General features: G+C 39.6%; 2 protein-coding genes across 2 annotated transcripts; one reads left to right on the forward strand and one right to left on the reverse strand.

Annotated features, from left to right (window-relative positions):
• The first annotated feature begins 5,303 nt into the window (after positions 1–5,303).
• Positions 5,304–6,261, forward strand: LOC117500546 (tubulin-folding cofactor B). The gene is made up of 2 exons (XM_034153431.1): positions 5,304–5,517; positions 6,180–6,261. Exons 1-2 carry the CDS (start codon positions 5,336–5,338, stop codon positions 6,235–6,237), a joined length of 240 nt encoding a protein of 79 aa, XP_034009322.1. The 5' UTR covers positions 5,304–5,335; the 3' UTR covers positions 6,238–6,261.
• A 1,443-nt stretch (positions 6,262–7,704) lies between these two features.
• Positions 7,705–15,069, reverse strand: LOC117500547 (endoribonuclease ZC3H12A). The gene is made up of 6 exons (XM_034153432.1): positions 14,874–15,069; positions 13,642–14,064; positions 13,015–13,154; positions 9,805–10,039; positions 9,612–9,718; positions 7,705–9,494 (listed from the first exon to the last, which is right to left on the reverse strand). Exons 2-6 carry the CDS (start codon positions 14,055–14,057, stop codon positions 8,473–8,475), a joined length of 1,920 nt encoding a protein of 639 aa, XP_034009323.1. The 5' UTR covers positions 14,058–14,064; positions 14,874–15,069; the 3' UTR covers positions 7,705–8,472.
• Positions 15,070–24,087: the final 9,018 nt, after the last annotated feature.

Consider the following 24,087-nt stretch of genomic DNA (forward strand, 5'->3'; position numbering starts at 1 on the left):
TTGGCCTACATTTAGCATAGTATGTCTTCAGCTCTTACAACTGAACCTAAGGACCCTGAATCCTCTAACAGGAGTTACAGTTGCACTGCATGTGGAGGCTTATTCACATTGTTTATAGATAAAGCCCAGTAGCCCAAATTAAGCAACCTGGATGCAACTGGCCTGTGTCACTGCATGACTAAGAGGATTAGAGAAGATTTACCTGCCAGGTTCACACACACTTGCTACATATCAACAGGTCAGTTAGCCTTGTGCGCCACATTAGCATTCACAATGGACTAGGACAGCATTGAGCAGACATGGGCGCCATTTCCTTGTGACCACACATAGGATATTTTCCTCCCATCCTACAGATGAGCTTCTGGCAAAGGTCAGTGTTTAGCTCCATCTGTTTATTCCCATAGAAAGCTTCCCTGCATGTTTGTTTGTGTTTAAGATCATAGCGTGTTAGCACCAAGCTGCAGACGGCCTACTTTTCTTCAACAGCCTACACCTGATCTCTTGAGTCATTTAACCACAAACAGCAACTTTGGTCATTAATACACTGTATTTGAGAGATCTGACCTAATTGTAGATTAAGTACCTCTCCTATTTATGAGCTTCAATCTGAGCGGGGACAGAGCACTAAGATCTTTTACTTAAGCAAAAGTGGCATTACCAAAGTGTAGACATACTTACAACTAAAAGTCTTGCATTATAAAATGTAACTAAGTAAAAGTACACAAGTATAAGCATAACAATACCAAGTAATCACTCTACACAACAGTCCATATACAAATTATATTATTGAATAATTGATGCAATATTGTTTTTGAACACTTACATTTTACAGTTGTTTAAGTTTGAGTATTTTTTACGACATTAATGTTTTGTATTAATATTCTGAATCTTCAATGTAACCAAAGTTATCTAATAAATGTAGAGAAGTACAGTATTTGCCTATAAAAGGTATAAAGTAGCAGGAAATAGATGTACAAGTAAAGTAGGATTACCTTGTTAATTGTATTAAAGAACAGCAATTGAGTAAGTGCATGACGTTACTGTTCACCACTGGCTGTAGCAGGTAAATCACATTAACAGTAATCATGTTTATCCCAGTCAGAACAGCACAATGTGAAGTGAACATGCTTCATCATGACCTCATATATCCTGTTGACTGCGTTTACCTGGACATTCAAGGGGATCTTGTGCACCTGCAGGTTCCTCTGGGTAAGTGTTAGCTCTGTGAAATGTGCCATTTAAAGGGGACCTATCATGCAAAATGCACTTTTGTACGTCTTTTATACATGAATATGTGTCCCCGGTGTTCCAGGGAACTCACCAAGTGTCAGAAAACACAACCCTCTCTATTTTCCTCCATACCCAAATCTTTAAAAAAGGGGCTGCAACGGATCTGATAAAAACTGATCCAGATTTGAACACTGTCCTGACGTCAGGACGGTGGCGCTACGGCTATTGGGCCAACTCCACCAATCAGGAGGAGACAGCCACGGCCATTGCCGTTCGAAAGCGCTGGAGACGCTGTAGTACATATGCCAGGCCTGTAAGTGGCGCTGTAGTCTGCCACAAAAGCAGCGAAGAAGACTTGGTTACCATGGTTACCCTTCTGTTTATTCTCCGTTGTGGCTTTCTTTCTCCCTCCCCGAGGCAAGCGTTTGCTCCCGCTGCAATGCAATCCCTCCCCGTCGAGGCAAGCACTGTAATTCTCTCCGGTTAGTCCACCAGCAGATGACAAACACCCACCTCTCCGCCTCTTCCAAGGAACGAGGGGACCGTGCGGCAGAGTTTCAGTTTCAGTTTGTTTCGCCGGTCAAGATGTCCGTTAAAGTTTAAGTCTTCCGGACAAAATTAGAAAAGTGCCGGTCAAAGGTCGTCTTTGTTATTTATTGAGCTTTAAAACAAATGAATAACGACTCTATATAATAAAACACGAGGACGGAGATCTCTTTTTCTCCCCCTCTTCTGACAGCCCAGCAGCTGATCAGAGCACGTCTCCCCTCTCCTGCAGGGGGGCGTGGTCAGCAGAATCAGACCCGTAGACAGCAAACAGCACATAGAGCGAAATTAGGCATGGCTAAAATGCATGATCTGTTTGGTATTTTGAAAACAGAAACGTATAAATATACCTTATATAGGTATGGCCCTACAATATATCATTTAAATATAGCATGATAGGTTTCTTTTAAATGTTCTATCAATAACACATTTTGATCATTGTTGTATTTTTTATGGTGACTATAAACCGTCATTATTTGCATTTCAGATATGCCCATATAATGCCATCAAATTCTTGCCTAGGGAGAGGCACATTCAAGAACACACAAGCCGACAGCTGAAACAACTTGTGGGTAAGGATCTCATAAACTCAGCAATAAACACTGCCCAATAAAATCGTTACTTTTAATTAAAACATATTTAGTAGGCTTAAATATATTCAGATATGCTGATGTGTTTTAGCTCCACAAGCATTAAATGTGCATTGGTCCTTATGGTTTTTTATGGGAGACAATAAAAGTTAATCTTCCAGTATCACTCTAATTAAAATGTAATGACGGAAAAAAGATTATATATCAAGGTAATCCAACAACAAGCTGTATTGTCTTATCAAGTTTGTGAGGCCAAAGGTATATTTGCATTCTACTAATAATTATACTTTACATCTGTGTAGGCAGAGATATGATGTGTTGAGCTCATTTTACTTTATTTATCAGGCTCTGAAAGTAAAGGGTTTGCAGTCATACCAGGCAGCCCAGACCGCGAAGGAGCTCTTCATAAAAGGCTGACAAAAACCGAGAAAGAGATTCTGGCAATCAAGGCCAGGGCCGCCTGTGAGAAAGCATCATGGGAGAGGAGGTTTACGCAGCTGCAGAGAAAGCACGAGGATCTATGTAATCAGGTGTGTTTGTGAACGTGTGTGTTTGCATGTGGTTAAAGTAGTGAGTAGTATTCAATGGTTTACGTACGTTTAAGTAGCAATACCAGTCCTGCATCCACAATTTCATGTAAGAAAAAGTACAGAAGTATTGGAAGCAGAAGTTTTAAACATAAAAAATACATAATACAAATAGTCACAAAGCAGAGTGGCTAGTCAAATGTGAGTGAATTAATAATATATATTGGTCTTTCATAGAACTGTCTAATTTATCTAGAACATTTTATGTTTCGTATTCTTTGTGGTTCATGTACTGTAGATATGTTTATTTGCCGCTGTTTATTGTTTTTATTTTATTATTTCATTACGTTCATAACTTATTTCCAACGTTTTTTAACGCCTAAACACCCTGCTGCTACTGTAACTAAATCATTTCCCATCTATCTATCTATCTAGAGCTGATTTGAACTACTTCACAGTTTAATCGGTAACAATGATGATATTTTAGACCCTGATCATATTTTCATGTATGTTTTTGTAGTTGGAAGGTATCTATAGCACTACGAACTTCAGTAAATGTTCTTTGTTACTTTCCACCAGTGGTAATAATAATTTCTCTTCTCTCCCCAGCTGGCCTCTCAGGCTGTGTTGGTGAGAGAGGCTGGTTGTGATGAAGAGTCGGTGGGGAACAATGGAGAAACACTTGAGGAGTGTTCAAGTAAATGACAGTAACACACTGAGCTCATTCAGATGCTTTCATACATGTATGCTTTCTAAATTCAATAACAATGTCAACTCTCATGTACAGGAGGTCTCTCAAGAATGATGCGCCAACACAAAGGGTCTGATGTGTCATCAAGAGGCGACGTAAGCAGTTTGTCAGGCAGCCAGTTTTTCTCATCAGTGACTCTGAGCCCAAGACCTTCCTCCTCCTCCTCCTCCTCCTCCTCATCTTCAGCCTCCAGGTGCAGTGATTGGTAGAGAGTTGGTTTAGATTAATATTGACCATTCTCATATCTGTACAGCACATAACAAGCAGCAGCTAGAGTTAGATTATCTCAGCACAGTGACCTGAAACAGGGAAACAGCGACCTCTATAGGTCACTGATTTATTGACCTCTTTAAAACGACACAGCTATATCACTTTTAAATTATGAAAACTGTTTTTCTTTTTTTGTATTTTTTGTATTTTTCTTTACTTTAAATGTTCCAAATGTTTACAAAACACATGTCACACTATATATTTGCTCTTAACTTCTTACTTCCTCTTACTGGATTAATGTATACACCATTATCACCTAAAGTAAATTCCATGTCTGTCTAAACTTGCTTAGCGTGACCTGATTCTTACCCTGATTTGCATAAACTGCACCCAGAAACAGTTTACGAGGGTTGTGTGCAGGACTGTTTCCTGGTTAGGAGGGAGGGAGCATTACTTTCATACAGTCTTTACAGGCTTCCTAATACCTGCTTCCAGGCAGGAACTTGTCCAGTACTGTAAATCATGTTTTACTATTCAGTTATGTGCAGATTAACAGAGGCGAATAATGCAAATTAGTAGGATTTCCAGCTGCTACAGTATGAGGTGGATTTCACTACTTTGCTGTACACAGCTTCATGCTGTACGGACGTGTCTTAGTCTCACTGAGAAATGCTGAATTGTAGGTGCAAGGTCATGTTTGGTTGAAAAAACTTCAACAATGACAGCCCTTGGTTATAGCAGGTCATAAAAACAGGTTTTGCACTGTGCACAAAATGTGTTTCATGCCCTGAGTTAAACACTCAAACATGTTCACAATGTTAATAACATGTTAATGTTGTGCAGGTATGTTTACCAAAACTTACTGCGTTATTGTAACATGTAAACATGCTCACATTTGCTGATTACCTTAAACAGTAATACAACTGAAGTACAGCAGAGATTGATGGGAACGTCATTAGTGTTTCAGGTATTGCTGTCATATCTCCCAAATGTCAAAATGACACTGAATCAGAATCAGAATCAGAAACAGGTTTATTACCAGGTAGGTTGACACACACGTGGAATTTGACTTGGTGTTGTGGTGCATACATAAAAGTAAAAAAAACTAAAGAAAACACAGATAGCAAACTATTTTAAGAACACTATAATAACATTACAAAAAAAGACAAAATATAGTAAAATAGATAATAATATAAAGCAGTCATTTACATTGAAATAAAATGCAATAAAATATAAAATACGTGCAGTAAGCAAACCAGATATTGTCAACATTGTGTGCATACGCTATGATGTTGCTGAGGTGAAGTGGTCTAAGATTTAATAAATGTTACATATTTTTAAATGTATTTCACTGGACTACTAAAAAAAACGTTTTATATGATATCACTTATGTTTTAAAGAAGTAAACCCTCTCTCCCTCCAGTGTGAGGTCATGGAGGTCGTCCAAAGGTCCTCACCGGGTTTTTGTTCCCCATTCCCCCATGGACCTGGAGCTGGGTCACCGGGTCAGGATCATGCTGCCGTCGGGACGGGTCAGCACGGGAACGATCCGTTACCTGGGCCACCTGCAGGGGGAGGCAGAGCTCCATCTGGGGGTGCAGCTGCTGACACCTGATCACGGATTGCATGATGGCAGCCACAGGGGACACAGCTACTTTGAATGGTAACTGATCTCATTTGCCTACTGTGTGAACACAAGCAACACGTTGCATCTCAGGGTGTGTGACCTGACATTCAGTGCTGCTCCGGGATTTATTGGGTTCCCCACTGCGTCACCCGGATATCACATTACAGATTTATATCTTTGCTATTAACTAAATGTTCTGGCAGGATCGTCTGAAATTAAACTCTTATTGTCGAACATCTGGCTCGTTGAGTTAAGGCATAAGACTACAGCCCGTAGGTATTCAGCTGCCTCCAGACACACTCACTCAAATTATTTGCACTTAGAGGTAAACTTGTCAACCGCTCAATAACAGTCTTTCGAGGTGAAGCATTAACCTGTCATGTGAAGTGTGAACTCATTTGACTGTAGAGTGACACATTCTTCTCCTAGTTCATGGAAACAGGTTTCATATGTAGTCTTCTCTTCAAAGACTCAGTAGGGAAATACAAAAAACACATGAACTACACATGGAAAATTGAAAACAAATCTTTTCTTTACCTTCTTGTGACTAAAGCTCATTAACTCATGAATATGAACTTTTAATGTATGACTTCAGGACTGTAATGGAAATATGTCTTCATAGCGATATCTTGATGATTTTTCAGTAGTGTCTGTATTTCATTTATCTCTTAAAAATGTGTTATTTCTCTCCCTTAAAGCAATCCTGGCTATGGCGCCTTTGTACCTTTCAACAAACTACTGATGGCCTGGGAGTGACAGAAGTACAGGCTCCTGATTTAGAGCCAACTGGATGCATGGCAAGAGGGCCAAGAAAGCAAAAGAGTAGTTACATTAATGAATTCTAAAAATGTATTATAAAGAGATAAATCTTTGTATCAAAGTATTTAAAAAAAAGTGTGTATTGTCTTATGTCTTATTGTCTTATTCCCAATAACAATACCTTGTTGAATACTTCTGTTTTGTGTGCTTTGGTACACAGTAATGTTGGACTTGCAGAAATAAATGGCTGTTCTTTTGTTGAGTTAGTCGGTGGATTAGTCCTCTCACTAAACAGGCCATACAGTGTCTTAGTCCCACTGACAAATGAGAGCAAGGACATGCTTGGTTGAAAAACTTCAACAATGACAGCCCTTGGTTATAGGTCATACAAAAAGGTTGTGCACTGTGCCCAAAATCTGCTTCATGCCCTAAGCTAAACACTTAAACATGCTCACAATGTTAACAACATGTTTGTGTTTAGTAGGGATTTTTACCACAATTGTGTTATTTTAGCCTGAAAACATGATCAAATGTGCTGATTACCAAACACAGTAGTACCACTGAAGTACAGTAGGGACTGATGGGAACGTCATTAATGTTTCAGGTATTTGGTTGAAAACCAATGCTGTCAGGAGATTCAGAATCAGAATCAGAATCAGAACACCTTTATTAGTCCCAAGGAGGGGACATTTGCGTAGTTACAGCAGGAAAAAGAGCCACAGACAGCTTAATGTTACATACTGTATGTTAAATATGTGACATGCATTTAAAAAAAGTACTAAGTTATGATATAATAAAACAAATATATAATAAAAAATAAAAAGTTACATAATTTAAAAAAATACACATCCTGTAACAGTTCTTAGGATTTAGCAGCCAGGCATATATTACACAGTTATTAACGGCATCTATATATATTGCACATCTAGCCCATATTGCACATAGGTAGAGTTACTATCCCTCTTCTGGGGACCATGAATGTGTTCACCCAAATTCCAAGTAATCCATCCTGACAGTGTTTCTAGAGGTAAACTCAGAAGATCACTGAAGTCTGTATGTCTGTGCGAAATGTAATCAAAATCAATCATATAGTTGTCAAGCTTGCTGTGTAAATCAACAGGAACTCAAGAGCAGCCATAAACTGTGTTAATTCGATAAGTATTTAATTTAAGTGAACATAGAAACACACACGCAGTCTGACCTTCCCCCCCCTCAGGCAGTTTTTTTATTTAGCTTGCAACATCAGTGAACATTACTCAGTTTGTAAAACTCCAGACTTTTAAGAAAAATGATTGAAGTAAGACTAAGAGACCTACTTGTGAAATTGAGTAAGGGAGTTTGGTAGAAAGATCTTAGGCAATGTGTTATGATGTAAGCGAAAGTATTTGCCAATATTAAGTTCCTGATAAACTTTAGAGACTTATTCACAGAGGCATTAGCCAAGATCAAAAAAGTACGACACACTCCATTTCATACATGACATGTTTTTATTTTGAATATGTTTTTTTTAAGACACGCTTACTGTAAATTGATCTAACAGAACATATTTACACAACACTTGTTCCGGGAGTGTTTCATGAAACTGATGCAGATTTACAGGAAAGGTTGATGACACACAGGGAAATGACTTTCGCTTGTACTCAATAAAAGTTTTCACAGTTTCCTTGTTCCTTGTGAGTTATTATAAATACAATTTTGGAGCGGGGATCCAGCTTCAACCAGCCTAATGTGGCTAAAGCTTAAAAAATATAACATACTTATTTCTCAGGTATAATACAGAAAAACCCAATTTTCTGGAGAACTAGAGTGAAATAAAAAAATAAAAAAATAAAACTTTACACAGCCATTTCTTATTGCATGAGAACTTCTTTTGGAAATAGATTAAAATATATAACATTTGACACAATATGCATCAACAGTCAAAACTCTAGAAGCACTAGGCTTAACTTTTTTTGGTAAAGTAGCACATTTCATCCAAATGATTGGATCACAAGGTCACATTTGACGATAATGTCATACACATACATAGCACAGATGTCTTAACTGTTCATAAATAGGAAGGCACATTTGCAAACTAATGGTTGATCTGACCATTAAAATATTATCATATCGTATCCATAGACACAATTAAGCTTTTCAAGCAAATCCTTGTTTGCTTTGAGAGAGTCAACACAAATGTTATGGTAGTTCTGACTTAAAAGAAAGCGATGGTAGAAAATCATCAGAGGATTATCAGAAAATCCCTCTCTGAGCCTTCAGGTTGAGGATTTCTGCTGCCAGTTTCTCCGCATTCGTCACATGAGGATACATTTCCATGACGGTATCCACCTGACTGGGGTTGAAGATGGCTTGCAGTTTCTTGCGGAGATCCATCCTTTTTTGTGGGTCAAACGCATCAGGGGATCCATGCGTTGGGCCCCAGGAGTGGTACTGCTGGCCTTTGTAAGAGCCGCTGTTGGAGTGTGAGGAGTGGGCCGAAGAGGGGAGACTACACGGTGTCCTGGCTTGGGGAAACCCCTGAAATGGATCCGACCAGTAACTTTGCTGATGATGCGGGGCTCCACCGTAATGCTGATGGCTGTTTTGGGGAGGCACACTAGGCGGGAACATTTGAGGAGGGTAGCTGTCATATTGGGAATGACCCTTGCAGTCTGGGTTTCCATGAGGCTGCTGGTAAACTGTTGAGGGGCCTACATGGGAACAGCACCTGCAAGACTGGCTGCTGTTGTTGTTCTCTAAATGCACTGGGGCCTGTCTGGGTCCGGCGAGGGCAGTTAGCTGCTGGGGCCTGGGTCTGTTGGGGTTACTGAGGCAATGCGAATAGTCAGAGTACTGACTGTCATAAGAGCCAATGCCAGAATCAAGGTACTCGTGAGACACGTTGGCATAGTATTGACTGGGCATGGAGTGCATCCCAGGCCAATCTGTGTGACACTGGTTTACAGGACAGGGCATTTGATTAGGACTTTTTCTCTGATCCTCCCAGTACAGCAGTGTATTTTCACAAACCTGACTGGGATGTGAAGGACTTTGCCTGTCTCTTGTGTGCTCTTTGGTAGAGTCTAGAGGATAGGAAAAGGCATTATGAGCAGGATCGGACTGGTGCTGTCTTGGTGATAATCTGGCATTTCTTTCTTCTTTTACAGTAGAAATCTGGGCTTTTTCTCTCAGTTCATCCGCCAAGGACAGGTAAGACTGGCTCGACCGCTCTGGATGGTAGAACTTACATTTGATACCATAAGTGCACTTTTTGTCTGAGGAAAACAGAAACAGATACACAAAAATAAGTTAACGGTCATGTCATTTAGGATACAGTTTACTTCCTTGTCCAAATCTTAAAATAGCGGAGCTCGGTGCTTATCAAATCTTACCATAAGGACAGAGCTGTCTCTTCTGCTCTGTAGGCAGAGGATTTTTCCGAAGGAAGTTGTCAAGACTGGGGCCATGGCGACCCAGAGGGTCATCTGGGGGCATGAACCTGGGGGGAAAGAAATGATAAATTGCTGATTTCTTTCTTTATTTGAGACAAATCAGCTGGGTGCTGCACGATTATCTGTTGCTTACTTGTCATTCACAAAGGAGAACATGAGAAGCCTCTCCTCGATGCATTTCTTCCACTCAGGTCTTTCTCCTTGGAGGTCACGGTAGGTGTCATTGGATACGATCACTCCATCCGACTCATATGCCACCTTGACGATAAAGCGGTCATCATAGCAAACCACCCGCTTACCACCAACACGGCGCGATGGAGTGAAGACCAATATTTTCCTTTTTTCAAGCTCCATCAAAAAGTGTTGATCTGAAAGTGCAAACAATCACTGTTGAAATGGCTGTGGAGAGTATAGAGCAGGTACATGTTCTCCCCTATTTGTTGAATGGTACATAAAGAGAATAGCTTTGTTCTGTGACATGATCCAAAACCACATGTAGATACATAAACCACTGAGCATTTTACAAAGCCACAACAATCAAATATAGGAAACAAAAGACGTCAAACAAAGTATCACCTGTACAAACATAACTATCTAATATGTACATTATATCATTGTACTCTACCTGTAATATGACTAGGTACAAAATATGAGTTAAAACACAATACGTAAGTGCTTTTTAGGTAATTCGAAAGTTAAATGAACCATAAAATCTGAATGAATGAACAAGAGGCCACGTCTCATGAAAGCTGGATGTTTTGTATGTCTGAGCAACTACTTTTCAGACAATAAAGCCACTTTTCTAACTGAATGTCTCTCAGGTAGACTGTCTTCACCTAAGCTCTTTAAGTACACTAGGTGTGGAAGAAAAAACACAGCTGTACTTCCTGTTGGGGGTTTTCCAGGAATGACTGCAGGCTGAATTTTACTTCCTTGTTCACGGATTGAAAATAGAACCTTTGGATTGCTCCACCCAGGCTCACACTTACTAACTCGTGAGAGCCACAGGGTTTTTTGTAAGGATGTTCCACCCTTTATTATTGTGGTTTGAGATCTCAAAAGGGCAGCTTCTCTACTCAAAGAGATGGGGTAGTGTAGATATGATATGGATCTGGTTTGTAAAGATACACCCAAACATTTCAGTGATTCAGCTCTCTGAAATGTAAAGCATTTGTGCTGTGTTCCTCTGCAAGAGATTATCACACAGATGAACCCACAAAGAAACTATTGCTTCAAATAATTGTCAGCATATGGAAACATCAGTTGGGATTCAATTGGGTAAACCTGTTGCCCAATATTTAATTTGTTGCCCAATGGCTTTGGGATGAGTTCAGTGTTTTAACATTGAACATTGAAACAGCTTGTGGCTTGTGGTTAATTTGGTATTGCTTCACAGATAAAACAAAATGCATACCTACAGCTCCAGTTTCATGGGGAGATTTAAAGTGCACCTATCATGCTATTTTTAGGCAATAGGTCTCAGATATATAAAAATATATAAAAAACATGTCTATGAAGTGTTTTGCTCAAAATACCAAACAGATCACCCATTCTAGCCATGCCTCATATATCCCTCTATTTCACTTCCTGTTTCAAAAGTGCTGATTTGGGGTATAAAGCTTTAAAAAAAAAAGAAATTTGATTAAAAAAAAGGACGGGGCTGAGCTCATGCGGGAGATTCTACCGGCAGATTCTGCCATGATGAAATGCCATATCATGGATTATCAAGGACTATTTCTGAAACAGTATGGAGCTCAAAGGCTTTCTCTCTTGGTTATACCACAAGGTGAGTTCCTTTTTATTTCCTGCTTCTTCACACACATGCTCTGTGCAGTACAGGTTAGCTCTGAGTGTTAGCGATGCTAATGTAAACATGCACCGACCATATTAGGTCCAAAACAGTCGGGCATTGTTTCTGATAGCAACGTTTCTGATAGAGCCGTGGGTGTAAAGCCAGCCTACATTTCCGATATTACTTCATATCGGACGCAAATCTGGATCAGCTCCGTTGTAGCCCCGTTTTTAGAGATTTGGGTACGGAGGAAAAGAGAGAGGATTTTATTTTCTGACGCTGCTTGAGTTCCCTGACACACCGGGGACACATATTTATGTATAAAAGACATAAAAAAGTGCATTTTGCATGATAGGTCCCCTTTAAATGTCACATTTATACATCACACAGACAATGCAAACGAACAACTTGTTTCTGAATAGTTAAAGGAAGGGGTAAACATTTTGGAAAATCACAACAACACTAAATCTTGTTTGTTTAATCTAACCAAACACAGTGTAAAAAAACAATTCATTTACATGAGGATTATGTGTTGAATTATTTCTTGTGTGGAGACTAAGTCCCTTGTAAAATATCCCATTTATATATTCACACCTTAATCTTAACAGTTTCCTCCTGATTGGCATCTCCGTACTCACCTAAGCTAACCAGCGTTTAGCAGCTCTTACATCGGATCATCACTGAAATTGCAGTTTGTCTAGACTGCCTTTTTATTGGCAGTGAGTCAATAAGAGTTACAAAATGCAAACAAAATCTTTTGTCTGCGTTAGGTACATTTGATGTAAGCATAACCACAATTTCTAACCGCCATGCAAGCTATGCACTCTGGCATACAGCCCAGATTGTGTATTCCTCACTGAACAGACTTTAATGATTTATTAATATTTTTACTATCTCCAATGGATGTTCAGAACATGTATGAACAAATCTGTTTGAACACATTTTGAAACGACTGTATTGATCAACATTGTCAGTGAGCAAATCTGTAGCTTTTAGCAAAAGAGCTACTAAGCCGAAGAAAATCATTCATACACATTCAATTAATAGACTGTCGCTCTATTGAGCTATAAAGCTAGTTTTGTGCTGAACCAAATGTAACAGTATGGAAAAGAAACAATCTGAAATTCAGATAAGCCGCATAAATGTTGGGCCTTGGTAATTAGAGATGAGTTTTGCTTACTTTTGTAGACACTCAAGTACATTTGAATGGTAATCAGGCCACTTAGATAAAAAAAACAGTGACTACATCTTTGAACTCAAGTGAGTCGACTGAGCGAAGTTATTTAGGATGTGCCCCTCTACTCTCTCCTGTATGCTAAGAGTGCGAAGTCCAGTCCTGTGGCCTAACCTCACCTAGTTAGCCTAGTTGACCTGCTGGCCCCTAAAGTTTATGACTTCAAAGTTCAAGCAATTCAAATTAAAAAAGGTCAGCCTCTACTTGGTCATGGCTTAATCAATGCGATTGTTTCTGCTTTGACTGGGAAGGGTTTGTTGGCTACATCAACATCTGTAGTATCTGTCTGCTTGGTTGTACACTTATAGGATCCTCACCTGTTATCGGGGCATCAGGTCTGGGCTGCTCTTTGCGCCAAGTTGGGACAAACACGGTAATGGTATTATGACCTCTGTCCAAGAAGAAGTTTACTGCGAGCTGGATGCCTCGACATGAGAACACTTCCTTGTTCCCATGACTGTAAAAGAAAGAAGTCGGGTTGGATGAGTTCAAATCATTTGACTATAAATACATTTAAAGAGAGAAGTACAAATTCCGTTGATCTGTGTAAACACCACACGCCTTCAAATGTTCTTTCAAAGGGAACCTTCCCTCTGGGTTATCCGGAAGCAAACTTCCTTTACAACAATTCAAACATATTGGAGGGTGGAGATTTGTAGGTGTGTGCCTAGAATTTGCGTATTGCAGCAGTGTCTTTGAAAAAAATACATGCACAGGCAAGGTGGTAAACGCCCATTTTAAAGTGACACAACAAAGCATGTTTCAGGGTCAGGGTTGAATGACAACAAGACAATGATTGATTCAACTAAATTCCACAAACAATTGACAGGCCGAGGGTTAACAACACTTGCTTTAATCGTCATATTTATGTTGTAGTTTGTAAATTAGGATTTAAGTCATAATAATTAATCCAATAAAAGAAGAAAAAAGCTAATTTAGATTACCTCATAGCAACGTTGCTGCCGTCAATAACAATAGGTCTCAATTCAGTATCTGAATGATTCCATTCCACTGGTTTCTGTGTGATTCGGGAGGGTCCAACAGCCCAACTGGGGGGCAGCAGAGGGTCTTTTTGGCTCCTGTCATCGCTGTCGGAGCTGCAGGGTGCCGTGCCGGTCCTGCTCCGAACCAGCTCCCCCAGCACCGAGTTAGTGTCTGTGTTCAGGTCGAGCTTCTTCAGAGCAGCCCTAACCTCTGCTGAGGAGTACCCCAGCTTCCTGAAGAAGTCCACTCTGAGACTCAGCTCCTCGCTGTCGGCCTCCAGCAGGTCGGACGCTGGGCTCTGGCTGGGAAGTGCCTGATCCATCCTGGAGCATTTGGGCCTCTTTTCATCAGCATAGAAGACGTGGTGGATACTCATGGACTGACTGGAGGAAAATTACATTTAATTAGGGTTAAATGTTTATTTGACTGAATCCAGTTTTGTATCATGTTATACACCCCCCCCAAATTCTGCCAGGTCCATAAATCATCATTTTGATTTGGATGTTCTTAGTATTATATTAAAGTACATTTTGTATTTTGTTTGTGAGTGTTTGGCAACACAAGACATTTCATGATGTCACCATCCGGCTCAAGGATACAGATTTTTTTAAAGACAAAACTATTATTGATTGATCAAGAACATAATAGGCTGATTTACATAATATAAAACTAATATCACTTAATACTTTAAATTACTTCTTTAGTATTTTCATAAATAATTTCCTGTAAAAGTCTACCAATAATTTCCATCACTTCTTCATATGCTCTTGTCATAATAATCAATTGGCTTTTATGTTATTATGTGGGCTTAATCTCCACATAATAACAATTAATTGTATGTCTATGTCTTTAAAAGTGTATTTTGTCACATTTGAGAATGAGAGATTAAAACAACATGCAAATAGCTCACATCACCTACCAAACAGTTCCAGGTATATGAGGGCCGTGCTTAGACTTTACTGTAAAACTTGCTTCCCTCTCATGTTAAAAAGTGACAGCTGAACAACAGGAAACTACGCCGCTTCACCGTATCATTTCTCGGCTATGATACTTTTAAACGACAAATACACACCCTACAAGGAGGAATCTACCGGACTCAGGTACGTTTTCCAACGGGATATTTCCGCCGCTAACCGGCAGGCCTTCTGGGTAACATCTCATACCGTGAACAAAAGTTAAACCGACAACTCACCTTCACTGCTCGTGTCTGTCTCCTCGTGTCCGGTATGTCCGCAGAAGTCTCTCAGTCAGTCAGAAGTCCCTCAGAAGTCCCATTAATGTTTGGATGTACAGTAACTTTGACACGGTTCAGACTTTGTAGCGCCTCCCTCTTAGAGAATAATTTCTTCCCCTTTCCTCCTGCTGACGGAGGCATGCTGAGCCTTGAAATATTTGCATATCATAGATAAGATAAGGTGCTGCTTTTCCTTTGGCTGTCAGTCAGTAACGCAGTAGTACACCGGTTATTTCCTTTCACTCCGTGTGTGTGTGTGTGTGTGTGTGTGTGTGTGTGTGTGTGTGTGTGTGTGTGTGTGTGTGAGTGTGTAGTTAGTATGTCTTTGTTGTTGCTGTTGACCCTTCAGGCGATATACGGAATAAAACAAAATACAAATGAAAGCAAGGAATCTGATTGAAGTATTATAGATGTAGCAACCACAATTAAAATCACATCAGACCAAATTAAAAATATAAAAAACTAATTTATTTCATTTAAATATCATTAAAAAAAGATGAAACACTATATATAATATACTGAGGTTATATTTTGGATGTATGATGTTCACTAGTTTATAATACATTTTGATTTATGTCTTTTATGGATTAAACTTGATGATGGGAAGATTCATGTGAGGAACCATTAGTTTGGGGCATAGGCTAATATTATAAAATGGTTGGTGGTGTTGGAGTTAAGCTCAAAGCTTGTTACTGGAACAAAACTTCTCTCGTTTTTTTTAGTAACCTTACACCTATATGTATTAAATATCTGTGAATCCCCTCTTCTACTTTTCATATTGCGAAAGAAAAAACATATATACGACGCCCCCTTGTGGATTCAGGGTATAGTGACAAAATCCATCCAACGTATTTTTTATTTTTTAGTATTCTGATTTTTGCTAATGTGAAAAAGTCACACAAAAAAGCCATATTATATTATTTTAAATTGATACAAATAGTCATTGTAAATTATACTCTTAGAAAAAGTAATTGAGAAATATCACTCGTATAAAAAAATACTGAAAAATGCATCACAATTTAGTCATACTTTCTTTAAAATGAAAATGGTGACATAATTATAATATTGTATGTTTCTGTTTTTTATGTGGCAGGTGTGGAAATATTACTTAATATGTAACTGAGTATTTTGAGGTAGGCCTACATGTAATGCTAATTAAAAAAACTTTTGGCAGAAATTGTATTCTAAACAGTTGGAAAAAACAACCCACTTCTCAACAGCACATGATTAAAGTTTGTTTGAGGTGTTTCGTAATTGTAGAGGAAGTGTCAGTCATGATGAAGCAGAATCAGAGAGAGCGAGGGACTTTATCCTGATGTGAACTTCCCCCTTTAACTTTAAGTGATGTGTTTACACAGTCTCTAGTTTCTATGAGACTTATCTATACTAATTATTCTGAATTATTTAACTGTTCGTGTATGTCATTCTTGAAACTATAAAAAAGGGCCATAAAAGGATAGTACATAATGATTTGAATACTACCGTTTCTTGCTTTTCTATTAACCATTTTGATCGCTGTTAATACAAGTTTCCGACTGTCCATCCATACAGTATAAAAAGGTAGGCTATAAGTTTAACACTCTTTTGGTTGTAAAGAAGAAATAAATCAGATGTTTCATAACTCAAACAGGCTAAAACATTTTCAACTTATATAATTGTTATGTGGGGTATTTTATATTTTTTTATATATGTATGACCTATGGAAAAAAACGTGAATTTCTCCCTATCTTTTCTGTAGTTCAGCTTGTTGTTGGCTTTCAGAGCAGCATCCCAAACACTGATCATACATTAATTAATGTATGATCATTAAGTAATGGCTTAACAAACACATAGCACTATCAAACTGATAAACCATAGCTCACCTTTAGACACACTTAACAAGCATGGAACACAGGTTGGGTTGGTGGAAAAGCAAAGAGAAAAATGTTTCCTCTTCGATGTTATAAAACACTGATTCAGAGCAGATTGAGTTCACGTGTGGCTCCACCCAGAGCTTATCAGGATCAGGGCAAACATGGAAGACTTACAACACACAAAAACGCATTGTTGATAATAACAATCCATTCAGATGACACATATGAATACAATGCTCTGAATAGGGTAACTCCATCTGTTATTAATGACGACAGTTTTATTTAACAAAGCACTACCAGTATTAAACCCAAATGAGTCATATTATAATGTATTATTAAAGGTCAAACATTGGGTAAGACTATTTTGGGATGTAACTGAACCCTCACACAAGTCACTAAATAAACTGTACATGTCTTTGTCTTTAAATGACTTACTGCCTCATACTCAAACATAAATGACTCACATAAATACGTTTTACAATATTGAAAACATTTATGACTTTGCCATTCTAAATATAACTTTTACAAATACAGAATGGAGCCAGTGGGACCACATTAAAAGGGGGATACAGTACATTTGACCAATTCCCAAAGGTTAATACCAACACATTATCTCACAAACTGGGCTATGCAAAACCATACTGTAGCCTCCATACTGAAATCACATTGAAACACCTCCATATTTTAAATGTGAGGGCATCTTCCTAGCCTTTTTAACCCTGTTTATATCTGTAATAATAACACACTGCAACAACCCTTTACACTCATGCCTGATTGTTCTATAATTTGGCCAGTAGATGTCACCCACGCTTCATGTGAACACACTCCACACTCAATGCAGAGTTAATGGAAGACGTTGGTCTGCAGATGGTTGTGGTCTCAGTAGGCCTCTGGTTAAGCTGTGAAGTTCTGTCTAGTACATGTGTGTGTGTGTGTGTGTGTGTGTGTGTGTGTGTGTGTGTGTGTGTGTGTGTGTGCGCGCACGTTTGTAAACAACCCTTTGTGTACAGGGTTGATGGCATGGTCGAGTTGGGATCACACGGCGTGCAGCTGGTTAATGGCATATACAGAGTTGAGTTCCGGAGAGTGGAGAAAGTAATCAGGAGCCGGTTGCCAGGCGGTTGCCTCCTCTGAGGGCCACACCACCGGCCCCAGGTGTTTGCAAGGCCTGATATTACTGCAGGGCAATGAGCTGCAACCAGTGGCGATGAGTTGGGGTGAATACACACGCTCACACACGTGCAAACACACATACATTCAAGCTCAGACTAAAACACAGAAAGATACAGAGAGCAAACGTCAAGTCTCACCTTTGTACTGGTGAGTTTTCAAGTGCATTTAATCCGATCTACAAAAGCTCCGGCTAGCATTGTGTATTGTTTTATAATTGTGTGGTAAGATTATATTGGAAGCCATCATTGGCATCCAAAAAGCTTTTCTTCAGTAATGCAAATTTCAACCCTTGCTGAGAATCCAGGTGCTCAAGATCGGACGAGATTAGTCCAGATTGGGTATTGTGAACATCAAACACTTATTTCCTTAACATCTTGGGGGGAGGCATTGCCCCGCTCAAAGGCATATCTTTTTCCTCCAGGCAGGTGTAGTTTGGCAAGGCTTGTTAAACCCGAGACAGTTGATCAAATATTCAGCCAGGCTCATTGTGCTGCTGAGAGCTTTTGGATGTCTCTGGGACAGTGCAGTGCTGATAAAAAACAGCTTTGTAGTACCTCAGTGCTAGCCTCCCTTTGCTTTCCCTTTTTCGATGACTGCCCGGGTTATCCGTCTGTCAGCGAAATTAATTTTTGTATGATTTCCTTAAAAATAACCAAAGTAAAGAAAAGGCAGCCTTGAACTGGAGTAATCCATCTTGCGCCAATGGTGTCAGAGTGATTCACGATTTCCAATTTAGCCATGTTTGAATCCAAAGTAAATCAGACAGGACGGCTCCACCCTTTGTGCAGCCGGACGACAAACCCTCAGTGACAAGAGCTTTCAAACTAACATATCCCCCACATTCATCTTGTTCATTTATTACTTTACTTGTCCTACATAGATCAGCAAGCAAGGACCCCCCTGGTATTGTGTGGGGTTGCAGAGAAGGCATTAAAGCTGCGTGGCTGAAGCACTGATTGATCGGACAAGATCAGACAAAAGAGCAGTGGAATGGATAGGGCCCGGGTTTTTAACTCTATGTTTAATTACATTTGCTTTGATTAGTGACAACTGAATTCCCTGAGCAGGATGTGATCGCAATTTAGTGGATACTGCAGTCTGCTGATCATAGACATCCACCCGCTGTGATATACTGTTGAAGCATTTTCATTAATCACATACACCGACTGGTTTCTCTAAATGTGAGTGGCTTATATACCTTCTTACTGGCCATCAATCAATTACATTTTTTTCATTTCTTGTGCCTCTTTAAGATATTATTTTTACTGACCATATGCCGAGTCATTGCCACACTGCGAAACATACAGACTTAATAGAAAGGTAACTTAATAAGATTGGTGCTACAATCAATATATATATGTTTTACAATGGCACTACATTGCCACCACTCCCAACCCCAAAACAAAAAAGGTCAACTTGCAAAGAGTAGTTACATATAAAGCTATTGCCCAGGAGGCATACACTTAAACAAAAATACAATCAAGCTTTGGACAAAACAGATCAATTTCTTCATATAGAGATTTTGAATCAGAAGAAATATAATCTAAAACCTTTTGTACCTGAATTGTCATGTGTCTGTCCATTTCAAAATGAAAGTGCTGGGCATGTTGTGATGCAGATCCGTTTGATGTACCCTCAGAGCAAGAACAGGAACACAGGAATGGCTTTCATGATTGCTGACTTTAACGATCTTTGGAGTAGAAAGACGATCATAGAGCAAGGAATTTGAATAGGCATGTACAGAGGGGCTAGTTTTAAGTGTTTTTCAATACGGCATGATTTTGATTTGGTAAATTATGGCCCCATTTGGAGTAAAATAGATAGTCGACAACGTCATACAGTGTGTTTTAGGGCAGGAAAACCTTGTGATTGTCAGGTTACTACCACAGAGTTGTCCTGTTTGTTTGCCTTAAAAAAGGTAAACAAACAGCCCTCACTTCTGGTTGCAAAAAAGCAACGGCCAAAAACCAAGATGGCGATGGCCAAAAAGCCAAAACCAAGTGTTTTATCCATAGCCCTCAAACCAATGAGTTATGTCCCTGTGTCCACTTATTTTATGCATGTAACCCATGTGTGTATTGTCATCACATTTTTATAATGTTTAACCTCTGAACTTACACTCATTTGTGGCTTCTATGTCAAATCGGTGAACTGAGTCTTTATCTATTCAACAACAATGCAAACACTTGCTTCCTTGCTTGAAAAAAATGTGGTCCAGCTGGCCATCGATCATGTAGAGATCCTTGTGTGTATGTTGACTGGCTTGCAGGTGTAACCTCAGCATGAAGTCCATCCTCGTCCAGGAGCACCAACAACGCTCTGATTAATTGTTCCTGTCAGTTTAGGTCATTTTGTTCTTCCTTTTACTCTGCATATTACTCATACCCGCCGCCAACAAAGGCGCACGCTCACAACAGTGCAGAAGGACGTACAGGTACACAGCAGTGCACACATCACAAGTACACATGGACACAGAGATGGTCACTGGCACACACTAAGACCGACAAACAAAACCGCTTCCAAAGGCCGGCCTCATGTGTGAACGCAATTCATGCTCAGGCAGCCAGGCAACGCTCCAAGGTATTCATTACTATTGATGTCAGAATCCACAACAAGAAGTGATGGCTGAACCTCCTGCAGTCTGTACTGTTTAAAACCGAGCTCCTCTCCCCCAGCTGTTGCTCTCTGTCTTCACTTAGAAAGGAGACTGTGATGATTAATGCACTCTCTGCTGGGATCTCAGGGAAAAAGAACCTGGTGTTTCTGCTGAAGTGTTTCGCTCACATTGTGGTGATTCAGTCGCACAATATGCGCACTGTGGAGCAACGCTGAAAAATCACAAAATTGAAAATCATGACGGTGTCGCATTGTGCCATGTGTGCGGCTCAAGATAGATTCTGGTGATGCCTGTTCGGTCTTGTATCATTGTTACGGGTTTATCATGGTGGTGGATCGTGTTTTATGGCAAAATAAGTAATGTTTGTATGGATGTTAAATAGAGAAAAAGAGGTGGATTTGTTCTTTGGTGTGACAGCTTTTCTCTCTTCTTTCACACATCGGGGTGATTACTTTGATGCCTGTTCCCCTCAGGACTGTTTGTTGCTGACGGTGCTCAGTGTTAGTGTTACTGATAACACAAACCTCAGTCGGCTAGCTGGTGCTGCTGAACGCTGGAGATACTGCTCATCTTGGCGAGTGCAGCTGTTCACTCCAGTCAATGCTTGTCACAAATAGCCTGCAGTGTTAGTAGCTTTGTTGTTGATTAAACAACGCTTTAATACATTGTGATAGCTTATTACTTCTGCTCTCATGATAAACAATAGCTTACAATACATTAATACATACATACTTTTTTAATATTGTTTTGTTGTACCAGAAAAGCAAGTCATGATAAGAGAAAGGGGCACACCAGTGTTGTTCCGTAGATTGAAGGCTTGCCGTGGATTGAAGCCCTGTTCGCAAGGCTGACGTCATTTCAATTATTGGGCATTTCGTCTAAGCAGAAGAACGAAATAAATGATTTACTATTGTTAATGTATCTGTGCCTCTCTCACACTGTTAATGTTCTTTTTGTTTTAGACAGGGTTAATCCTGGTGTCAATAGGGAAGATCTGCACGGTTCTCTACAGCCCATGTTCAGCAGAACACGTGGTGCAGCTGTTTATTTTTTGCTGTCAACTAATGACGTAGGCTGACACGTGTTTATAAGCAGTTCTGAGTAAAGGTGAAATAAATACTTTACATTAAGTTATTTTCGCGTTTTGTAAATAATGATGTAATGCTTTGGAAAGGCAAAGAATAATTAAAACAGATATATATATGTACATTTCACCTTTATTTTTTATTTTACGATTGCAGGGAAAAATTCAGCACATGCATAATAAATGATTATGCAAAAATACCAATGTCAACAATGATGAACACTAATATTAAGAACAATACAAATGTATTATTGGTATTAGTATTGTAATTAGCTTCACAAACCTAATGTAATCAATAGAGAAGATACCACAAATGTAGACAATTTGGGTTAGCGTAGGTGTGTGCACAGGTGAACAGCAAACACCAGTGTGAGTTTGGTGACAGTACGACTATCTTGGACAAAGTTATAGTGGGGGTGCCAAATCCCGCAGAACCAACACCTGGTCTGCCACATGTGGAAGCCCCTCTTTAGTTTCTCACCTGCTGAGCCCAGAGTAAAATGCTTGTGTGTGCACAAACTAGAGGTGAACAGCAAACACCAGTGTGAATTTGGTGACAGTACGACCACGCTTGACAAAGTTATAGTGGGGGTTCCAACTGTTCTGCTGAACATGGGCTGTAGAGAACCGTGCAGATCTTCCCTATTGACACCAGGATTAACCTTGTCTAAAAAGAACATTAACAGGGTGAGAGAGGCACAGATACAATAACAAAAATACATTTGATTTGAGGGCACCTTTCAAAACATTCAATGTCACCTTACAATACACAAATAAATAAAATACGTAATTGGCATTACAATACAAAAATGTGTTGCATAGAAAACCACAGAGGAAAATTACATTCTAAGGAGCAATTACAGTGAGTAAAGCCAGTTTGAACTAATTATTCGTTAGGCTTTATATGAAATAACACAGTGTCTGACTATGTCATACATGTGATGACATTACTTGTCATTTTTTACGTATTTTGTATTCGTGGTTATCAAGTATCAGACACTTAAACGACAGAGAATGTTTTATAAAATAGTAGCCTATACTGACAAAACACGTCAGCCTTGCGCGTCCCCGCGAACAGGGCTTCAATCCACGGCAAGCCTTCAATCTACGGCACAACACTTGTACAATAAATGCAATACAGATGGTCAAAATAATAACATATTGAGGCTGGCCAACATTATCTCTGACCCCAACCATGTATTGAACAGTGAATATGAATTGTTACCATTAAATCGGAGATACAAGGTTAGACTAAAGCACTTTTTTGTGCACCAGTCGATCCTCAAATTAAAGGCACATGTTAAATCACAGGTCAGGGTGTCGACTCCTCCCCCTTCTGCCAGTCTGTGCTCCCTGCCTTGCTGTCCTCTGGCATGTATTTGGGAGTGTCGTCCTGTTTGTGCCCGCCCATATAGGGGCGGAGCTTCAAGAAGGCATAAACGCCTGCCCAGCTGGAAGGTTCAGTCTCTCTGATCCTGGCCTGCTGCAGCAACCTCAGCCTTCTTCCTGTTTTGGGTTTGATGCACCATCCAACATGCCTACAGCACACTTTCACACACTGCTGAAACAACTGACAATCTTATTCTTACATACCCAACTTACTAAGAGGTACTTTAAGTTAATTGTGTTAAATAAACAACTTATTGGCATATAACTCTGTGTAGCCTCCCTCTTTGTTGCCAGCCTTAAGGAAGGTTGTAACAGAGGGTCTTGAGCATGTTGTCATCATACATTACATTGTCTTGCTTTCACTCAGCGCTAGCAAAGCCTTTGGTGTGGGCAGCACTCAAGTGTTCTAAAAGGTGCAAAATATGTAAATAAGGACAAGATTTGGATAGCTATAAAACCTAAGATATGGATTTGGAAATGTGGTACATGCAGAGAGATGTCATAACAAAGACTTAAACAAACTGTGCTTAAAGCAACATCTGTCCAAATCATCATCTACCTGAATAAAAGAGTGGCAAAACATAACAAAAACAGATGTTTTCATACCGAGCATGAGGCGGCACTGACTAGTATGAGTATAAAAATGATGTGAATCATATTTTATGGCCCTTATGACTGCGAGAGCCTGAAATAAGTGTTTGAATTATGTTTACAAGGCTGATATTAAAATATTCCTTCCCCGACCAATTCAATACGCTCAGCCAAACGCTGAAGAGGGAAACGATTGTTAGTGGTAAAAGGCTAAAGAGGTGTTTTAAAAAGAAATAACAGCCATCATTTTCAACTGCGACCCTGATCTTTCTCTCTTCTCTTTCTTTCTGTTGCCAGTTTATACCCACGGGGTCATGGTGGGGTGTTGACAGCCCTTGTGCTGCACTCTGTGTGTGTGGGCATTAGTTTGCCGTCAGTAGCGCTTCCATGGGGCGACTGCTGCCATTAGCTGTTAGATTTCTGATTCACACCCAGTGGGAGTGGGCTTTCAGGAGCCAGGCTGCC

This window comes from Trematomus bernacchii, unplaced genomic scaffold (assembly GCF_902827165.1).
Source record: "Trematomus bernacchii unplaced genomic scaffold, fTreBer1.1, whole genome shotgun sequence".
Lineage (NCBI taxonomy): Eukaryota > Metazoa > Chordata > Actinopteri > Perciformes > Nototheniidae > Trematomus > Trematomus bernacchii.

Excerpts from the sequence above, each read along its gene's own strand:
- LOC117500546 (XM_034153431.1), top strand. The coding sequence starts at position 5,336 with ATGGACCTGGAGCTGGGTCACCGGGTCAGGATCATGCTGCCGTCGGGA. Across the intron at positions 5,518-6,179 it reads GGACACAGCTACTTTGAATG|CAATCCTGGCTATGGCGCCT; the intron begins GTAACTGATCTC and ends TCTCCCTTAAAG.
- LOC117500547 (XM_034153432.1), bottom strand. The coding sequence starts at position 14,057 with ATGAGTATCCACCACGTCTTCTATGCTGATGAAAAGAGGCCCAAATGC. Across the intron at positions 10,040-13,014 it reads ACCTGATGCCCCGATAACAG|ATCAACACTTTTTGATGGAG; the intron begins GTGAGGATCCTA and ends TTGCACTTTCAG. Across the intron at positions 9,719-9,804 it reads TTCTCCTTTGTGAATGACAA|GTTCATGCCCCCAGATGACC; the intron begins GTAAGCAACAGA and ends CTTTCCCCCCAG.